Source organism: Lygodium microphyllum, chromosome 13 (genome assembly GCF_053477565.2).
Source record: "Lygodium microphyllum isolate KBCC chromosome 13, Lygodium_microphyllum_v1.1.10, whole genome shotgun sequence".
Lineage (NCBI taxonomy): Eukaryota > Viridiplantae > Streptophyta > Polypodiopsida > Schizaeales > Lygodiaceae > Lygodium > Lygodium microphyllum.
In genome coordinates, this window is record NC_141147.1 from 120,924,211 (window position 1) to 120,943,336 (window position 19,126).

The window sequence follows — 19,126 nt, forward strand, 5'->3', positions numbered from 1 at the left end:
GAAGAGTGAGAACCTACATAGAAGAGATTGAGACTAAATGGGCGCAACCTGTCTATTTATAGATAAGGATGGACCCTCCCAAATTAGGGTTTCACTCAACTCTCTCGAACCACTCCCCGTTTTAGGGTTGTCATTAAATTAAGCTTTTTTGGGGCTGTTTAAGTAGCTAATCAACATGGAATGCATTTCTTAATGCAACAGTGACAACAACTTGGCACAAACTAGATGCAATTCATTGCGTTGATTCAAAACAATATACAAACAAATTTTGAGCAGTTTTGTTGTTAGTTAGCTCCTTTCGTTATATCACGATGGCTCAGCAAATAGAGACCTATTGTTGTGGTCTACCCAAAGAAATCCATGACTATCACACCAAGACAAACGTGATCAACATGGCACAATTGACCGAAAATGCAAACATAGCTTATACATTAATGAAAGGCCATGTCACACGATTTAGAGGCAACAAAGATGCTTCAAAGGAAAATGCTGAAAATAAGAGCAGCAAGACTGAATTTTTGAAAAGCAAGTTTAAATCCTCAAAAAAGGATCAACAAGCTAAAAATCAATCTGAGTCATTCTTTCAAAAAGGCAAATGAGACAAAAGGTCATTCGCTAGAGCTAAGAAAGTTGTTCAAGGAAGGCATTATATGATGCAAGCAAATACTATGTTTGTGAACGAGAGGGTCATATAGCACATGAATGCCAAGAAGGAAAGTCTAAAAACCATGCATATGACAATAACAATCAAAAAGGCAAGAAGCATAAAACTACAATTGGATTGGAATCTGATCCTGTTGGGTTGTCATCGACAAGATACCGAAGAGAAATTAAAAGTCTTAGCCGAGCAGTCAGATTGACTAGAAAGCCAAGACAACTAAGACTTTTTCATTCAAGTAGTCACATTGATTAAAATCCCACATAATGAGTGGTTTCAAAGAGCAAAATCAAATGCCCATGATCAAATAAACAAACCATGAACTAGTGAACCTATACAATTAAGCTCTCCAAAATCAAAATTTGCAACTTCTCAAATTTAATAGGTTATGATTTTTGGAAGTTACTCAAATGGAAATTCCATTCATGTCAAAGGCTCCAAAACTTTCCAATGAACAATTTTGTCTTCAACAACCATCTCAAATTATTAACCATTTGAGAGAATTTTAGAGTAGAATGTTTAGAAGCTTCTTTCTCTAGAAAATTAACATGTAGCATCTAGAATAAGATGTGTCATTTTGAAAGAAACAAATGTTCCCACACTTGTCATTTTGGTCAACACTTATCATTGTCAACAAATACTTGTCATTTATAGCCGCTACTTTCCACTTTTAAGCACCCAAAACCCACATCTATATGTTAGAGGTCTTTATTTTCATTTCCAAAAAGCTCTAACGCTGAAATTTCAGCCACATGCTTTGTATTTGCTTATCTAGCACTAATTCAAGAAGCTCTTTCTACTCAGCTTGAACACATCAATGGACAAGAGAAGGAAATCAACTTAATGTTTGATGTGTATGGAACTTACGGTATAAAAATCCCAGTTCTCAGATTTGCAACAAATCAGCCCCATTGTATATGGTGCAAAAAAGTACTCTATATCATTCTCAAAGCTTACCAATAGCAAATATGCTCCACAACCTTCACTATATGCTTGTTGTAATGCACTCAACTGATCACAATTTCAACAAGAATGCAAATTATCTGGCTTGCATATAAGAAACTTGAGCCACCAACCTACTCAAGGGAGTTGATGTATCTTGGCAATGGAACCATGAAACCAACCTTTCTTCTTGGCAAGGCTGCTAGATGACCTGATTTACCAATAGGACACATAAAATTGAAAATACACTTACCACACTAATCCTCGACAATCAACACTTGATTGGCCCTTACAATTGGCATCGCTTGCAGTATTTCTTTATCTTGTATTGCCTTAGGTTGAAGTATACTAAAATATGGGCCAATATCCTTCAATCTTCAATATGAATGGCTATCACAAATGAACAGTAGCACTAAGAATCAATTTGCCCCTTGATTAGATCACAATTGGAACACAAATTAGTCTTCAAGCTTTTGCATGTGGGCTAAATCAAATGGGAATAGGGTCAACCCTCAAATCATCTATTCATGGGCAAGTTTGTCAAATAGGAGCCTTTCCAAAGCAATTTCTCAACATTAATTATATAAGTGAATTTAATGTTTTTTTACTTATTAATTTTCACATTCTTAATTCTAAAAATTAATTATTATCCATTTAACCCTATCCAAGAACTAGGTAGTGTCTCGTCTCGTTTAATGTGCTAAACTACATGGAGCATTTAATTGTTCCAACATTAATCAATCTAAAACTAGCATTAGTTAATTAATCAATGCCTAGTCCCAATGCCACCACCTGAAATTTTAATTGCCCAATTAATGGCATAGACCCAAACTGACACCAAGCACCCACAAGTACCTATCCAACATAAGTTTACACAACTTTTGCCAATGTCCCCCACTACCCACTTGGATTACTTAGACTATCAACATGACTCAACTAACTTGCACTTCACATGTGCACTTGAAAATGTCAAAACTAAGCACTATAACTACACGTCCCCGTCACACCACCCTATAGAGTGAGTGGTGCCCAACAACCAAAAATAATGAGTTAGGTTAATGAGCTATTGAAAAAAAGATTCATTCAGCCCGGTTCATCACCCTTTTGCTTAGCTATACTCCTCATACAAAAAAAGGTGATGGTTCATAGCGACTATGTATTCATTACTGCATCTTGAACAAGAATACCATCAAAAATAGATACCCTATACCAAGGATTGATGATATCCTTGATCTATTAGAGAAAAGTGTAATCTTGAGGGGGATAGATCTTAAAAGTGAGTATCATCAGATACGTACTTGGCAAGAAATGTTTATTGCCTCGTACTCGTGTTCGAGATAGCGTTGGGGGATGCTTTTGCACAAATTTCTCTAGTGGTGTTAATGATTGGGGCTTAGGGAGCTACTACTCAAAGGCTGTGGCAACCATCATGGGCAATCAAGAAGATTATGCACTCAAATAAGCACCACCAGCTGCTCTCTTTTTGAACTTTGATGTTAACATTTAATATTAATGCAAAATTTTGTGTCGTCCTTAATATTTAATATTAGTATTGCTATTGACATTTAATATTAATATTAACTTTTAACATACACTTGTTAGCATTAATCTTAATATTGACATTTGAGTTTAATGTGTAGCCATGGAGGGCAAGGGGAACGGGAGAGACTGTGATAGAGAGAGAGAGAGAGAGAGAGAGAGAGAGAGAAAGAGAGTGCGTGTGTGTGTGTGTGTGTGTGTGTGCAAAAAGTTGTTAGTAAAGGTAGTGTTGAGACGACATTTGACACTTCACATGTCATCCATGGCAATGTTGGGGTGGCTTTGACACATGATGTATCATCCATGGTGTCAATCAACACTTCACAAACTATGGCATTGCGGTGGACTGCAGGCACCAACAGGGATTGTCAGTTGCCATCATGCGAAGGGGCAATCATTTTGCCATGGTGGTGATCAATTGTGTGGCTGCCCCCCTAGTGATTACACACACACACACACACACACACACACACACACACACACAGAGTGTGTGTGTGTGTGTGTGTGTGTGTGTGTGTTTACGCACGGGGGGCAGGGGTGCAACTAAGAAACAATACTTTTTTTGAAGGGCTAAAAGGCATTAATCATTAATAACTTGTTCTAAGGTAAAGGGCCCCAAAACAGGTCTCTCCCAATCTCCACAAATTGCCTGCCAAGGCATAATGTAAACAAGATCCAAACCCCAAAATAAATGCCCTGTGCCAAGACTTTTTGTGTTGCTTCCCAGCAATCAAAAACAACTTCCAAAAACCCCTTCCCACCATAGTATATTTGATCAACCATCCCCTCATTCTTAAGGATGGTGTTGAATCATGTAGCTGCATCCATAGCCTTGGGTGGCTTTCCACTGAAGAATCCCAGAACAACTTTTGGATCACATCAAAGAACTTTGTCGCATACCTTGTTTGCATCAAGTGCCACCCTTCCTGACCAATCCCTCTAGCAGCCTACTTTCTTTCCAGCTTTTGAACAAGAATTTTTCATCATCCATGCTGTCCCCCTCCATAGCCTCAGCCCTCATCCTCCTGAGAAGCTTTGCTGAGAATAGACTAAGCTAGGCTCCACGCAGTCAACTGCATGCAAGAGGATGAGCTCTATGTTTTCGTATGAAGACATTTGAAAAGTGAATCAGAATAGTTGATAATAATGTGAATTAAGAGCATTAACTGCCACAACCTCCACTCTCTCCTTTGCCCTGGTAAAATTATACTTGCTTTCGTGATCTTTTCTCCTAAATAAGATGCTGATGTAATTTGTCTTCCATGGTGCATGTGTTTCTTTGATACAAATCCCGAACTTAGAACCTCGGTCTTTTGTTTTCCAAAGCACAATATGCAGAAGAGGCATTCAATGCTTGAAGCACTGCATCTAGTCCGCAACTAGCTCTTGTTTTTCTGCATAGAAGACTTCATGGACTTATCCTCCTTTTCTCAGTCCCTACTATCCCTTCTCCTTATACAATTCAGACAGCCGTCAAGAATGAATCTCACTTTTTTTCCTATTCATACAAACATACACTACCACACACATCTACCACCTGCACTAAGAGCCCCATCAAGAGCAAAAACCCTCCATGAAAATGTTGCTGAAATCACACAATCTAGAGAATGCACATAAAAGTCTACCTGGGTCCTGGATTCATTTGTGTTGCAACATAAAGGTTTGAGATCTCTTAACCTTTCCATTTACAGAGGTTAGCAATGAGAGCAAAGTCCAGATTCATTTGTTTGAAGCAGGGGATGACCAAATCAAAACTAGCATGAAGTACCTTTGGCACTGTCTATGGCAATCTGGATACGTTGCCTCCATGTTAAAGGCATGCCCTTTTCCCCTGCATAATTACTTATATGTTGTAAGCCTCAAAATAGAAAATGTCATTGTGTTAAAGATTTTGAGAAAACCAAAGAACCCCAAATTGCTCACCAATCATATGCTCCAAAAGTGAGCCATTTGGAACATACTCATACACCAGCATTTGCTCCCCTACAAAGCAAAATCAGGAAACATGGTTCTCTCTGAGATTAAAGCAGCATGCAAATTGTACATTTCATCAGGCCCACTTTGTGGTTCACACGGTGCATTCTCAAGTGCACCAGAGTTCCTTAATAAGAAAAAAATGCTAATGCGGCTTGTTTCTCATATCCATAGGCTTAGCAACTCACCAGCCTCCTCACAGAAGCCCACCAGATTGGCAAGATGCTTGTGATGAATTTTTGAAAGTAAGCTCACCTCTGGAAGTCATCATAAGATTGTTATAAAGTTAGACTCTCTAAAAACTATCAGGGATAAATCTTAGGCTACATAACAAAGCTAGACAACGTAAATAACAGGACAAGCGCATTTCCAGTACTAACTGCAGAGACCAACCTCTAAGAGTCCTGAATCATAAAATGCTACTAGTTTACATCCTCCACATGTTTTCACAGAGACTACATATAGGCTACCTATAAAACATTAGACCAGTCAAGCTGAACTTTTGGTTCTTGACAGGTCAAAGACAGACTCAGCAGTCACTTTTCACCTCAGTAAATGGACCAAGTTTAATCACTACCTGAATGACCAAATGGCAAATCCATATGGAAAAGGAGCACATCAGTACCTGCACCATTCACATACATGATATATGTATGGCTAAATATGAGACCACCAAGCAGTGTAGTTGGCTGGCTCTTAACAGGTGAAGGGCCTTCAAAATGACCATTATATATTCAAAGTGCACATCAGTGATGCACATAGGTATGAATCTAGCTAGATAACCTGGCTGATTTTCTCTGTGTATTGACAAGTGAAAGGAAGACTGTAACCCTTTCACCTCAGCAACAAGTATGAATTTACATGCAATACATCTGGAAAATGAAGAGAATCACTAACTCCACCCTGGCAAAGGTCACAAGCACATCTATAGATCATTGTTGAGAGTACTAGACTCAATCTGCATGACCTGGAGATTCAAACCTTTGGTGCACTTGCAAAGCATAAATCAACTCAAAGCTTCAAATCTAATGTGACAAGCCAACTCAATGAGCAAGATCAGACTGGGAAATAAATCATGCAAATCATCTCTTCCATGGTAGCTGTGCAATATCTATACGCTGCAGTCATGGCAGGTGCAAAGATCAGTTTCACCACCATTATGAAACTCCTCAGTTGTTTGATGCGACTCTTCTCTGGACCGTTTGATTGCCAGTATCTCATGAGTATCAAGAATCGCCTTGTAGACTGTCGCCATCCCTCCTGATCCAATTATAGAGTCTGGACTGAAATTCTTTGTGCCCTTCTTTAGCTCATCGATACTAAACTTCCGTGTATAAACAGTCCAGGTAGGTTTCTGATCCTTCTCTGGTACACATACTGAGCACCTTTGACCATTCTCTGGAATATATACCAAGCACCTTTGATCAGGTTTAACCAGCACTACGACTTTCTTCAATACAGTGATAAAACAGATCTTACCTGGCATCTCTATGATATGTTTTCTGGGCTTGATATCCCAGCAATAATAAAGAAACAATCCCAGCAATAATAGAAAGACTGCAGCAGTCAGAAACCCAACCGAACCAGCAAGGATAGAAGATCGAATTCCTGTCTTCCCTGGTGCAGTTCTACTATGTTCTGATAGGCTACAGTTCTTACAAGTAGTCAATCGTTTATTGTTTGCAAACCTATATAAAAGATTTAGTATGAGAAATGAAGATTTATAACAATGCACATAGGTTTCATACCCAGCTTATTCCACATAAAAGATCTGACATTTTAAGCTTGTTAGGACATTGTACCTGAAATCTAGTCCTGGTCTCCTCACTGGCACCACACCAACAAAGTCATTGTCGCTTATGTCACTGTAAACAAAGTGCACAACCTCTTTGGCTTTGATAAATTATGATTTAAAAGAACCGCATCTGGATAACCAGATTTTTAAGCCAATGCAAATATGTGTTCTCACCATCATAAATCAGGTTCACAGACTTGAGTGAAGATAATAATACAACACAAGTAACAGCCAACAGAAATAACAGCCACAGATACTGACACTCCAGACAACAGCAACCAAGAAGCTCCTTCCACAAACTATGTACTTGAGTCTTGTTTACTTGTCTTGCTTCCTTGTAACCTCATGTCTAACCTATCTGTACATATCTTTCCCAATTTTCCCTTTCAAAGCATGTCATATTCCCACCCTTTTGCCTGTAAACTCACCCTAATCTGCCCTTCCTATCCCTCATCCCTTGTCACAGTGCAGCGACTGTGGAAGTGTATGACCTGATTGAATGAAGTGAATACGGAGAGAAGAGAGAGAGCAAGACAGACAGACAGAAGAATGCTGAAGATTGCAGTGAATGTATGCTGAATACAGAAGGCAGTATGTACAAAGGCCATAAGAATATGAACAGCTGGGGCACTCTCTCAATCTGCATAACAAAAGATGATCATCACAATGGCAGGCCTGCCCTAAATAGGGCAAAATAATAAACTAATCAGGACCAGGTCAGTCAGTAAAAACCTGGCCAACTGCTGCATAAACTGACAGACAGCACAAAAAAATAAAAGAATGCTGTGAAAAATGTTGCCTGCCCAACCTGATCTGCATACCCAGAAACCTGCCCAAACTGCTGGCGACTGCAAAACTGCTACCCAACCTGCTCTTGTACATGGTACGACTAGATAAACTGCCCTAAACTAACCTGAACCTAGCTATGCCTGTCCTCGAGATAACCAAATTTCTAATGGCCCCTTTTAGATCCTTGGCACGGCATAAGGCTTAGGGATCTGGAATGCTGATGAACAGCAGCCTGAGGAATTGCCTTGGTGTAAGCGCAAGGAAGAACGCGAGAATGACAATACTTGAACTTAACCAACTCCATCAATTATCACCATGAAAATTAGGGGGGAGAGAGAGAGAGGAGTCGACACCGCGTTGAGAGGGTAGCCGGCCCCTCCCCCTTTGCAGGAATTAATTGAAACAAAACCAATGGCACTTGTGAGAGTGCGCAACGGAAGAAGAAAACACGAACACAGAGGAGAGAGAGAGAAAGCAGAAAATGAAGGAAGAAAATCTGCACTGACTGAAATGAATGTTGAATACACTGAAATGGACTGATCAGTCCCTGCACACAGCCCGAAGCGTCAGTGAGACACCAAATCAGGCTGATGATGACGGCAGCACTGAAGATAGAGAAAGATGATGGAGTCGGAGTGTGCACCTGCCAAAGAAGGAGGGAATATGATAATACAACCGACTGCCAAGTGGGAAATGGCTATAAATAGCCAAAAAACCCAAAAACTGGCCGACCTGAAATTTGAGGCCATAAATATGTCCGACCAGCATTTAATGCTGATCCGACCAACATTTAATGCTGGTAAAAATGCCAAGAATGCTCAGAAAAATCCCGGAAAGGGTGGACAATGTCCAATAGGTGAGGCAGGCTGAAGAATGCAGAAACTGCCCCAGGAAATGCACATAAAATCCCGACTGGCGGAGAAAATGCACTGAAATGCAATAAACTAAGTGCTCTAGAATGAGCTACCTCCTCCGTCAAAACAAGTGATAGACAAATCACAGCTCCTAAAGTCCTCGTCTGACTCCGACTGAGGCTCACAAGCAGGAGATGACAAGGCATGACAAACATGACTGCTAACAGCACCAATGCTTGAACCATATACAAAAGGCTGATTTGCTGCAAATCATAAAATTGGGGTTTTAAAACCCTAATTTCTACAAACTCAGGCAGCAAGCTAATTTTCTTCTTTAATGCTTGGTTAGATCAAACTAAGTAGAAAATGCTTCTTGGATGAGAGGTAGATAGGAGAATACAAAGTATGTGGCTGAAATTTCAGCATGAGAGCTTATTCCAAAAGACCCATATTTGTCATCTCAAACTTTGCATGAAGTGCTTTTTTAATCTTTACCATCTAGACATCATCACCTATCAGAATGAGATCATCCACATAAAGTACAAACACTACATGCCCTCCAACTAAAGTGTGGACATAGAACTTTGGGTCAAAGGTAGATCTTTGATACCCCAACCTCTCTTGAAGAAATGATTCTATCTTCTCCTTCCATGCATGCGAAGCCTGTTTGAGGCCATACAGGCCTTCTTGAGTCTATAAACCGTACCATGTAAGGAAGAAAAGCCAGGAGGCTTCTCAACATAGATTCCCTCCTTTAAGTCACCATTTAGAAAGGCAAACTTGACATCCAATTGGTAAACCCGCCATCTTCTATGGTTGGCAAGACCAAGTACTATCTGAATAGTGGCCACCTGAGCTATGGGAACAAAAGTATCGTGAAAGCCAATACCATGCCATTGCACAAAGCCTTTGGCAGCCTACTGTGCCTTGTGTTTGTGGCGTGTGCCATCATTGAGATACTTGGTCATAAAAACCCACTTGACTTCAATAACCTTTTGATGAAGGGGCCAAGCCACAAGGTACCAAGTGTCATTCCGCTCAATGGACCCAACTCTTGATCCATGGCCTTCCACCAATGATTGAATTGTAATGCCTCCTTTACTAATGTCGACTCCCTATCCTACATGGCACCCGTCATTGAACCATAGTTAGTACAAACAAGCTCGATGAAATATGCCCTCGATCATCATAGTCCAAACCATCTCGATCACACTCTTGTTCTTCCTCCTAAGGAGTGTTGATGTTGGCAAATTCTTGATAAATCCATCAATCCACACAAAACCAAGCTAATTCATTGGAGACAAACTCTCCATCCTTGTCAAATCTCACTGTCTTAAGCTTGTGCCCTGAATCGTTCTCCTCCGAGATAAGCCAATCCTTAAAGTGAGAGAGAGCTTATGATTTTAATGCCCAAAAATAAGTCCATGTCATCCTGTTGTAATTATCCATAATCAACATAAAGTAAAGACTCTCCTTAAGGGACTTCGTCTGCATAGGTCCACTGTGTTGAGAAACCACTTCTTCAGTTCACACACTTCATCTAGGGTTTTGCATTGACAACCCCAAAGTCCACATTTTCGCCACTTTTTCAATGGGCACCCACATAGTGATGCACCGCCCTAGACAACTCATGCCTATAAATAGACAACCACTTCATTAATTCTTCACCACCACCACTTCCCTTCTCTCTACAGCCCCTTACACTACCCTCATACCCCTTCAGGAGGACATTGCATTTCATTGTGCCTATCTACCTTCACCTTTCCTCTTCTGCTTCAAGCACTCTGTTCCACTATCAAGCCTTGCGTTTGGAGCATCTTCCACCTGGCATCACCATCATCTACTTGGCGTCAACACCCTTCTCCTACTGCAAGCTCCACCTTCTCCTTTGAGCTCCACCTTCACCTGCATTTTTCATCTCCAGCTTGGCATCATCATCCTAGCCTCTAGCGACAGTCTCCATCACCGAGCATCAATGATTTCATCACTCGTCTATCACAAGGGCTATTAGACCTGCGTTTTTGCATCTTGACTTCTCCTGCATCACCTAGCATCACTCGTCTGTCACAGGGGCTGCTAGGACCTGTGTTTTTGCAGCTTGGCTTCTCCTCCATCACCTAGTGTCACTCGTCTGTCATAAAGTCTATTGGGACTTGCGTTTTTGCAACCGGCTAATCTTTCATCATCTAGCATCAGCATCTAGGCTACTCTCCTTGCGTTAGACAGCTCCAACACTATGTTGCCTAGGTCACTCCCTAGTATGAAAGGACTGCAGTTCGCTCCCTCGACAATTGGTGATCATCTTTCGCATCTTCGACAGCATCAGAGAACCACAGTTCGCTCCCTCAACAACTATCCTTCACCCTCTAGTGATTACTTCGATAGCCCACTACTCGAAGGATTGCGTTTCACTCCCTTCCCCTTCCCTATGCAGATTCTCACGCATACTACCGCCTGATTCAAACAAGACAGTGCAATTATCTTTTGAGCTTCGGCTCCGCTGTATTAGCTTTTCTTCTCATAGCATGATTCAATGCACCATCACCGTGTTGTTCTTGTGTTTCTGAGTTTCTCTTCTCTCTCGGTGTTTGTCGTACACACTCTATGTTACTCCCTACAAACCCTACTATCTCTCTACACTCGCTTATTTTGACATGGTATCAAAGCATACCTATTATTTTTGACATGGTATCAAAGCGCAGGAGCTCAAAGAGCTAAAGACCCTCTTCATCAGGAAAGTCAAAGACAAGTTGCGGCTGCAGTGTTATCTACTAATTTTTCCCTTCATTTCTGTGGCATCACCAAGAGACAAAGATACCTTTCTCTTCCTCTCCCACCCACCTACCCTTTTACATGTTGACACTCCAATGCTATAACTTCTCCACAGCAAATGAACAAATCACTAGATTCTCCTCTTCCAACATCATTGAAACCCCCACCAATGCTTGCCGCCATAGACCTTTGCTCCCTACCTCCCCCCCCCCGGGAGTATATGCGTCTACCCCCAGGAACTCATTGTGCCACCTCTCCCTTTTGGGCCACTGAGTTTATTCTGCACCGACTTTCAAATTTTAATGCTCAATGCAATAAGACGCATCAAATGTGCACTAAGCCCTTTCAAGCCATAGAAGAATTGACTGGTACCACGGCCTCCTCACGACCACCGCAATGCGCTACGGAGGTTGCCTCTACTTCTTCTAAGGTCTCAGAAATGCCACCTCGATAACCCGCAATTCTCCAGTTCACTCCCCCAAGAGACAGTGATTGTTAGATACCATCCCCTCGACAGTTCGCTTCTTCGAGAGAGTGATTGTTTGACCACTTCTATTACTTCAGCTCTGCAGTTCACTCCACTGAGAGAGAGAGAGAGATTGATGCCCACCATTCGCTCAGCCTGAGCCTCCCTTTTCCCTATCCTCGACTACTCAAGTTCAAGAGACCACCTCTAGGAGTCCTTCAATATCTTCAATACCCTAGATACCTTCTTTGGCACGAGCGATAGTACTCTCTTCGACATCAAATGATTCAAAGTCTATCATGAGGACGTGTATTTTTGAAATCTCACTTAACATGTGGATTAATTTTTAATCACATGATTAAGTAAATGTTGCACATGTGAGGTGCAACTAGGGTTAGAGTAAATTTACTAGCCCAGCACTCGAGAAAATCACAAGACGTCAAAGGCAAAAGTTGTTATAAGTTAAATTGCACAGGTTCTTGGTGGTATCTAGTGTCAATTGTTAGCCTAGGTCATTCATTTGGCCATAAGTGTCAGTTGGTAACACTAGAGATGTGGCGTTTAATGGTACCTAACATTGATCTAATAGTCAAAGATGGCACAAAGAGACTCGGGAGTGAAAGATGCCCAGCCAATTTAATTATTGGCTAATCAAATTATTTTTCTAGGCACCGAAATAATTATTAGATTAATTTTCAGTAATTAAAGATTGAAATTTAATATTTAATGATGGATAATGTTGGAAAAACCATTTGGGAAGGCTCCCACTTGGCAAACTTGCCCATACAGTTTGGTAAAAGGCTGAAGAAGAGAAAAAACGAGATCATTCTTATTGTGTGCAAATGTGGGAGAGCTATGAGCAGCCATGGCTAGCCTATTTTCAGCCATTGTAGCCAACCACAAGTGAGTTTTGAGAAGGCGAATCTGCTTTGAGGAGGTGATTGCAGATTCGGACCCTCCACAACTAGGCGATTGCATCTAAGTACAAGATGACAATTGATTTGGATGTCTCAACTATAGGCGACAACATTTAATGCTGTTGTGGCAAGGCAGCAACTACAATTGACTGATTTTCAGTGATTCTTCGCAACAAAACTTTGAATTTTCTCTCTCTACAAATTTCTCTCTCATCTCTCAACCATTTCATAGCCTTGCTTTGAAGATCTCAGCATTTGGACCCTTGGAGGCTGAGAAATTGAAAACTTCTCTGCTGTAAACCCTAATTTACAGCAGAAATTGGGATTTAACAGCAAACTCGAGAAGCATGTCAAAAATTCGAAGCTCCAAGACTTGGATTTTTCGAGGCTAAAGGTGAATTTCAGCTAAATTCAGGTGGAGGACTAGCCAACCATTGAATTTGGGGCATTTTCATCGTCTATGAAGTGGGTGAAGGCCAATTAAGTGCCCGAATCAAGGGGCAAATGAGATTGAAAACTTGCTGGTCACTTTGGACAGCAAGGAGAGTTTGGATTGCGAAGGGGATCAAGAGAATCCCATCGTCAATCAACTTCTTCTTCAATAAAGCTAAAGAAATACCAAAAGGGGCGCCAATTTTGGGGCCAATCGGGTGTGCATTGTCCAAGATCAACAGGTAAATTTGTATTTTCAGATTTGCATTTATTGTTTGCTGCTGTAATTAAGTCGTAATCATAGATTTACCATCCATCCACGGAAGGAAGGCTGGTTTCAAAGTTTGTGATCCATGAATTTTTAGATTCCCTCTCTCATAGAGGGGGGTTCAGAGGGGGCTATACTCTCTTTGCCCTCAAAGAGAGCTTCGACTTGTTCGGCTTCAAAGGGGACCCTTGCACCTCCACCCTTAGGGGGGGACGCCTCCTCATCATGAAGTTCATCATCTACCCTTTCCTCTTTGGGGATGGCTATGCTCAAGCAATCACTTTTCCTATTGACACCTAGGATCTTCAAAGACCGCCTAAATCAAGGCCTTGGAGGTTCAACCGCAACTTGGTGACGAGGCCTTCGAATTCCCTTCAGCATGGAGTTATGGAGCTAGTGACTTCTCTCCCAAGGTGGGCCCAAGTTCTACAGTTCATCCCATCTACTGTTCCATACTACGGGTTACCTTTTAGGTGAAAATCTTGAATCTCTGAGATCCTCTTCTTATTCATCGTATCTCTCTTCCCCCTTTCTTCATCTCTTTTTGGGCCTAAGAGAGGGTGTTGAGAAACCACTTCTTCAGTTCACACACTTCATCTAGGGTTTTGCACTGGCAACCCCAAAAAGGGCGTAAAAACCAACTAACAACACAAAAACAATAGAATAATGCTTTGAAAAATGTTGCCTACCACGTGGAACACCTACCTAGCCTACCCAACCTACCCGACTTGATCTACCTACCAAGAAACCTGCCCAAACTACTGGCAACTACAAAACTATTCCCTTTCCTACTCCCGTACATGGTACAACTAGATAAACTACCTTGATCATAACTGTGCATGTCCTAGAGGTGACCAAGTCTCTAACAGCCCCCCCAAAAGGAAAAAAAAAAAACTTCACCATGACATTTCCTACTCCCAATTTGCCAACTTTTTCCCTCCCTCATGCTCTCCTACCCCCAATCAACCCCTTTCTTGTACTAATGAAGGCATGGTTATCATGGCCCAATGGCATCCAATTAGTTTTGTCTAATGTTAGTACAATACTAATCGTACCAAACAGCAAGATACAGCAAATGGGACTCCATGGAGGTGAAAGGGGACACACACACACACACACACACACACACACACACATACACACACACACAAAATATAAAAGAACCCTTGCAAGTATACAAGATGAAGTAGAATGAAAATGATAGATTGATTGATGTGAAAGTGCAACTACTAGGGCCTCAATATATAGGCTAAGTTGTGCATCTAAAGGTTTGACTCTTATTTGATGCTAAGTGATGTAAAAGTTGTTCACACCTAGACACGCACTTTTACAGACTAATAAGGATGAGTAATTACTAACAAACCCCCCTTTGGGTCATAGGTGGCTAAACCCGTGATACAAAACATAGAAAAAAGGAAATGGGAAGGTCTTACCTCGTAGAGACAATGATTCTAGAGAAAACATACATAAGTGAAAGAGATGCAATGTATGGTCACGACATGGTCTATCAACAACCTCAGGGACTTATAGTAAGACATGGTTCAAAGGTGCATGTGCATGGCTCAAAGGCTAAACAAAAGCCAACATGGCTCAAAGGCACTAGGCACATGACCAAAGGCTCCATACCCAAGTATATATAGCTTTCAGGGTCAACTCAAAGGTCATGGAGAGAGTGGTTACAAACCCTCCTGAAACATGACTTCTTTGAGAATCAAAAGGAAATAAAATAAAACGTGCATCTAGTTTTGGATTAAAATCTAGGTAGAGAACCCACAAAATTCTTTAAATAAGTGACAAAAAGGACTTAGCACATACATGTGCATGGTCAATGTATAGATAATGAGCACTTTTTTCTATTTTGCTTTTAATACTTTTTTGTTTTTTAAAATTAAATGGAATAAAAATCCCCCCTCAATGTCACTGTTGAGGACAATGCGATTAATGTTAGCCGCCTACAAGGATGTGACAAAGAAATGGCTTGGTCCAAATTCTTGTGCTGCCTGAGCAGCTGGTTGAGGCCCACCCCACTCTCCCCTATGGCCATTTGGTTCGATCGATTGTCAATAGTGATGCTTCTCACCATATGACCCCCATCTATGACATTTTCATCTCACAAAAACCCTCAATGGATCTATACGGTGTGTTAAAAGCTCTAAAGCCAAAATTCAAAGTATCTATTCAATTCTTTTTGATAATGGCCAAGGCCCAAATCAGCCCATGATCAACAAGGTTTACTTTGCCTTGCAGCTTCAGGTTAGTCTACTCTCGATTAGTTTGGCTTTGCCAACTAAGACAAGCCATCTTTTTCACTAAAGACACAATTGACATCATTGAAAAGTTTGTGAGATTGATTGTGGCTCGTGGCAACACTCATCCAGATGGTCTCTATTACATGACTGAGTTCTATGTCCACACCTGGCTCTGAGAACTCTTACCTCCATCAAATGCACACACTCGTGACTCAATGCCCCTCTAATTTGGAGTTTATGGCACTATTGTCTCATACACATCTCATATGATACTCTTTGAGGTATCATGAGATAAGATTGTTAATGGTGTTTCTCACCTGAAGTTAGCTAAGGCTGTTTATAGCCCGTATCACTTGGGCAAGCAACATTAGACCCCATCCCCACGAAGTGGCTGCTTACAAACCATTTGGCTAAAGGAGCATGCAACAAGATCAAGGTGCTACATCCTCAACTGCTAATTAATCTAGCAATCAATTCATCTAGCCTTGAGGCATAAGTACAACATAATGGTGTTTCTGCAAACTATATGGCACACATGATCTGACAACTAAAGATAGATTTCTAAAAAGATCGGACATGTCACATGGAAAAACAAAAGAACGTAAAGACAAGGTTATCTCAAAGTCCTCGAATCACAATTTCCATAGAATTTGCAGTGAAATATGAATTACCATCACTAGCTAATTATCTTGCTAAGTAGACTTTACATGGCTATATTGCAACAATTGCAATAAATTTCGGTTAAAGTTGAAGTCTACATGTTATGAGAAATGAAAAGGTAGAACTACTTACATAGTGGCAATTTTAGGAAGGCCAGTAATTTTGGCAGGAAAATCACCACTAAAGTCGTTCCCATGAATATCACTGATAGAGTACAATATACACAATTAAAGTTCACATAGAGAAGCACATTCACACCCGAAAAGTAGTGGCTATTGTCATAGGCCTTACAATATTTGAAGAGTTTGAAGGGTTCCAATCTCTTGTGGAATACTGCCCATCAATTTGTTGTCATGCAGACACCTTTTGAAAAACAAAAATGCTTTCATTAGAAAGATATGGAGTGCAAACATTTACAGAAGAAGCCTTAAACACAATCTACATGTTAAGCACTTACAGATAAGAAATGTTTCGTAGATTCTTGACAGCCAATGATAAACTTCCTGAAATGTTGGTGCCAGAAATCTCCCTGCAGTAGGGAAACAAAAGTAATCTCAAGCGTTGAGCTATAGCTCTTATTACTGAAAATGAACTCTGAATGTTCTGAGAAACAAAGTGACTGAGTAAGGAGAGCCAAATAGATCTCTGCCTTAGTTAGGAATATCCATATTCCTCATACATGAAAGAGACAGCTCGCATTGACCAAAAATCATCTGGAATACTTCCTGAAAGCGGATTCAGGCCTAGCCTTCTAGAAACAATCAAAATGTACACAAGTTCAGTCAGCCAACCATTACGAATATATTCACTGCATTTCGTGACCTGTTCATCCACAAATTTTGACTGACAAACAAATAATGAAATATAGACTGGTTAATCGACTTACAACTCCAACAAATCAGTCATAGTGCCCAATTCAGCAGGTATTTGTCCAGTGAAAGAGTTATTCTGCAAATTTCTGCAGTGGCAAAAGTTATGTTCATGAACTTGAGCTACAAGAATATTGTTGCTCAAAATCATATCTGATTGTGAAAAAACTTGGCGAGACTCACAAGTATTTTAGCTTTTTCAAACCCGCAATGTCCGGAGCAATTGGTCCCATCAGATGATTATTTTGTAAATTCCTGAGATAGAGAGGTATTAAGTTCTGAAAGTGAGAGATTCTAACCATAGCAAAGCAAAGAAACGTGTACTTAAGAAAGAGGATAGTAAAACTCACAACTCTGTCACATAATCATAGCTATTACAAACAACACCTCTCCAACTGCAAAGAGGATTGGCTGATGTCCAGTTTATCAGTGCTTGAAAGGGATCATTACGAATGTTTCCTTTGAACTTTACCAGACAAAACTCTGCACAAAATTTTGATGCAGTTAATTCAAAATAAACAAGACCTGATAAACCTTACAACATGCGCTACTCGTGTGAGTAAAAGCTAGCTGGATGGCATCAGCACCTTCTGAAGCTGCGGAGCATTTGGTTGTGCTGCAAAGAAGCACCATAATGAAGAGAACATCTATTGCTACAAAATGGTGTGCCATTCCAGTCTTCTCTGTGGCACTGTATAATTGTATGCCCACGGTCAATTTCAAATTTGAGTTATCGGTGCATGTAATTGTTATTATTACTCAAGACTGACAAATACTCCACTTGCAAAGCAGCAGTGCTCTTCAGGCGATCAACGTCTATCTGAAAGCTGTGGATGACTAGTTTTGTATCCAAACGCATACAAAGCACGGAGATGAACCTAACACCGAGCATCGATACCCCGAGTTTTGGCAAATGGCATCGCAAAGAAGCCGGGGTTGCGTAACCCTGTCACATAAACATGGAACACCAATGCACGTGTCCAGTGGTCGGTGCTTGACACACTAGCAGATGTCAATCCAAAGGAGACATACATTGAAGGTTTAGTTTGGCCTTAACAAGCCGCAGCAAGAGGTACTTTACAAGCCGGGTAAAACAAAGAAGGATCAGGCCGCGGCAAGTCCTGTTGTTGCTGCAAGGATTTGCTGGTAAGAGAAAAGGCGGCAAAAAAAAGGCAGGCATAGATGCGGCCTGTTGCGTTATCCGCCTCTTCCTCTTCCTGCTCCGCTTCCTTTCTGCCATAGTCTTCTTCGTGTTCATCTGTAGCCAGTCCTCGATCATTCCTCTCGCCGGCCTTACTGATTTGATCGAAGTACAAACAAAAACGAGCCAGCCAAGGGGGTTGTAGCTCAAGTGTTTTGAGTCTTAGGGTGTGAACACGAGTGTGTGAGTTCTAACCTTTTGTCCACCTTTGAGGTATCGTTCAAATTTCAAGCTTTTCTCGCCCAACAAACAAAAAAACTCGGCATTCAAGTAATAAGGACCATTGCATATCGTCCCAATGGCATAGTCCACTAATTCCTAGTCTAGGAAGGTGAGAGAAAGAAATGATGGAACTATTGTGGCATGAAGACTAGTTAATGGCCTTTATTTCCATAAAGACTCGTTACTTCTGCATAATCATATATAGACATGTGGGAGATGCTCATGTTGTTTGGATCCATGGGCAAATGTCTACAAGGTGGTGAGGATGGAGATCTTGTGTCATTGCACACAACATAACACAAATAAGTGAGATACTTACCAAATACTCTCTTGCTCTCATAGTCAATTCAAAAAGAACCAAAAAGTGCGAAAGTTATACGTTTAGGGTTGTAGGAATGCAAGTGCACACCTCAGAGAAGAAGAAGCTTGAGGGAGCACAACTCATAGTGTATTGAGAAGTATCAATAAAGAAGCCTTATAAGACAAAGAATGCCCTAAAAGTAAATAGTCATATATACA

The 19,126-nt window shown here is 40.9% G+C and overlaps 1 protein-coding gene across 6 annotated transcripts in view; it reads right to left on the reverse strand.

Moving 5' to 3' along the window:
- Positions 1–18,557, reverse strand: part of LOC148027135 (putative serine/threonine-protein kinase PBL22) — a 29,221-nt gene extending 10,664 nt beyond the window's left edge. The window contains exons 1-15 of one of the 6 annotated variants that reach the window (XM_087691667.1): positions 17,966–18,549; positions 17,772–17,875; positions 17,535–17,667; positions 17,368–17,439; positions 17,202–17,273; positions 16,995–17,066; positions 16,773–16,844; positions 16,607–16,678; positions 16,448–16,519; positions 6,916–6,978; positions 6,593–6,801; positions 6,269–6,511; positions 5,302–5,370; positions 5,063–5,122; positions 4,908–4,970 (exon numbers count right to left, since the gene is read on the reverse strand). In XM_087691667.1, the coding sequence (XP_087547793.1) occupies positions 4,908–4,970; positions 5,063–5,122; positions 5,302–5,370; positions 6,269–6,511; positions 6,593–6,801; positions 6,916–6,978; positions 16,448–16,519; positions 16,607–16,678; positions 16,773–16,844; positions 16,995–17,066; positions 17,202–17,273; positions 17,368–17,439; positions 17,535–17,667; positions 17,772–17,856 (1,357 nt within the window). In that variant the 5' untranslated portion in view covers positions 17,857–17,875; positions 17,966–18,549. Of the gene's footprint in view, positions 1–4,907; positions 4,971–5,062; positions 5,123–5,301; positions 5,371–6,268; positions 6,512–6,592; positions 6,802–6,915; positions 6,979–16,447; positions 16,520–16,606; positions 16,698–16,772; positions 16,845–16,994; positions 17,274–17,367; positions 17,440–17,534; positions 17,668–17,771 lie in introns of those variants that run through there. The other 5 variants (XM_087691666.1, XM_087691671.1, XM_087691668.1 and 2 more) reach the window with 5 other exon arrangements.
- Positions 18,558–19,126: the final 569 nt, after the last annotated feature.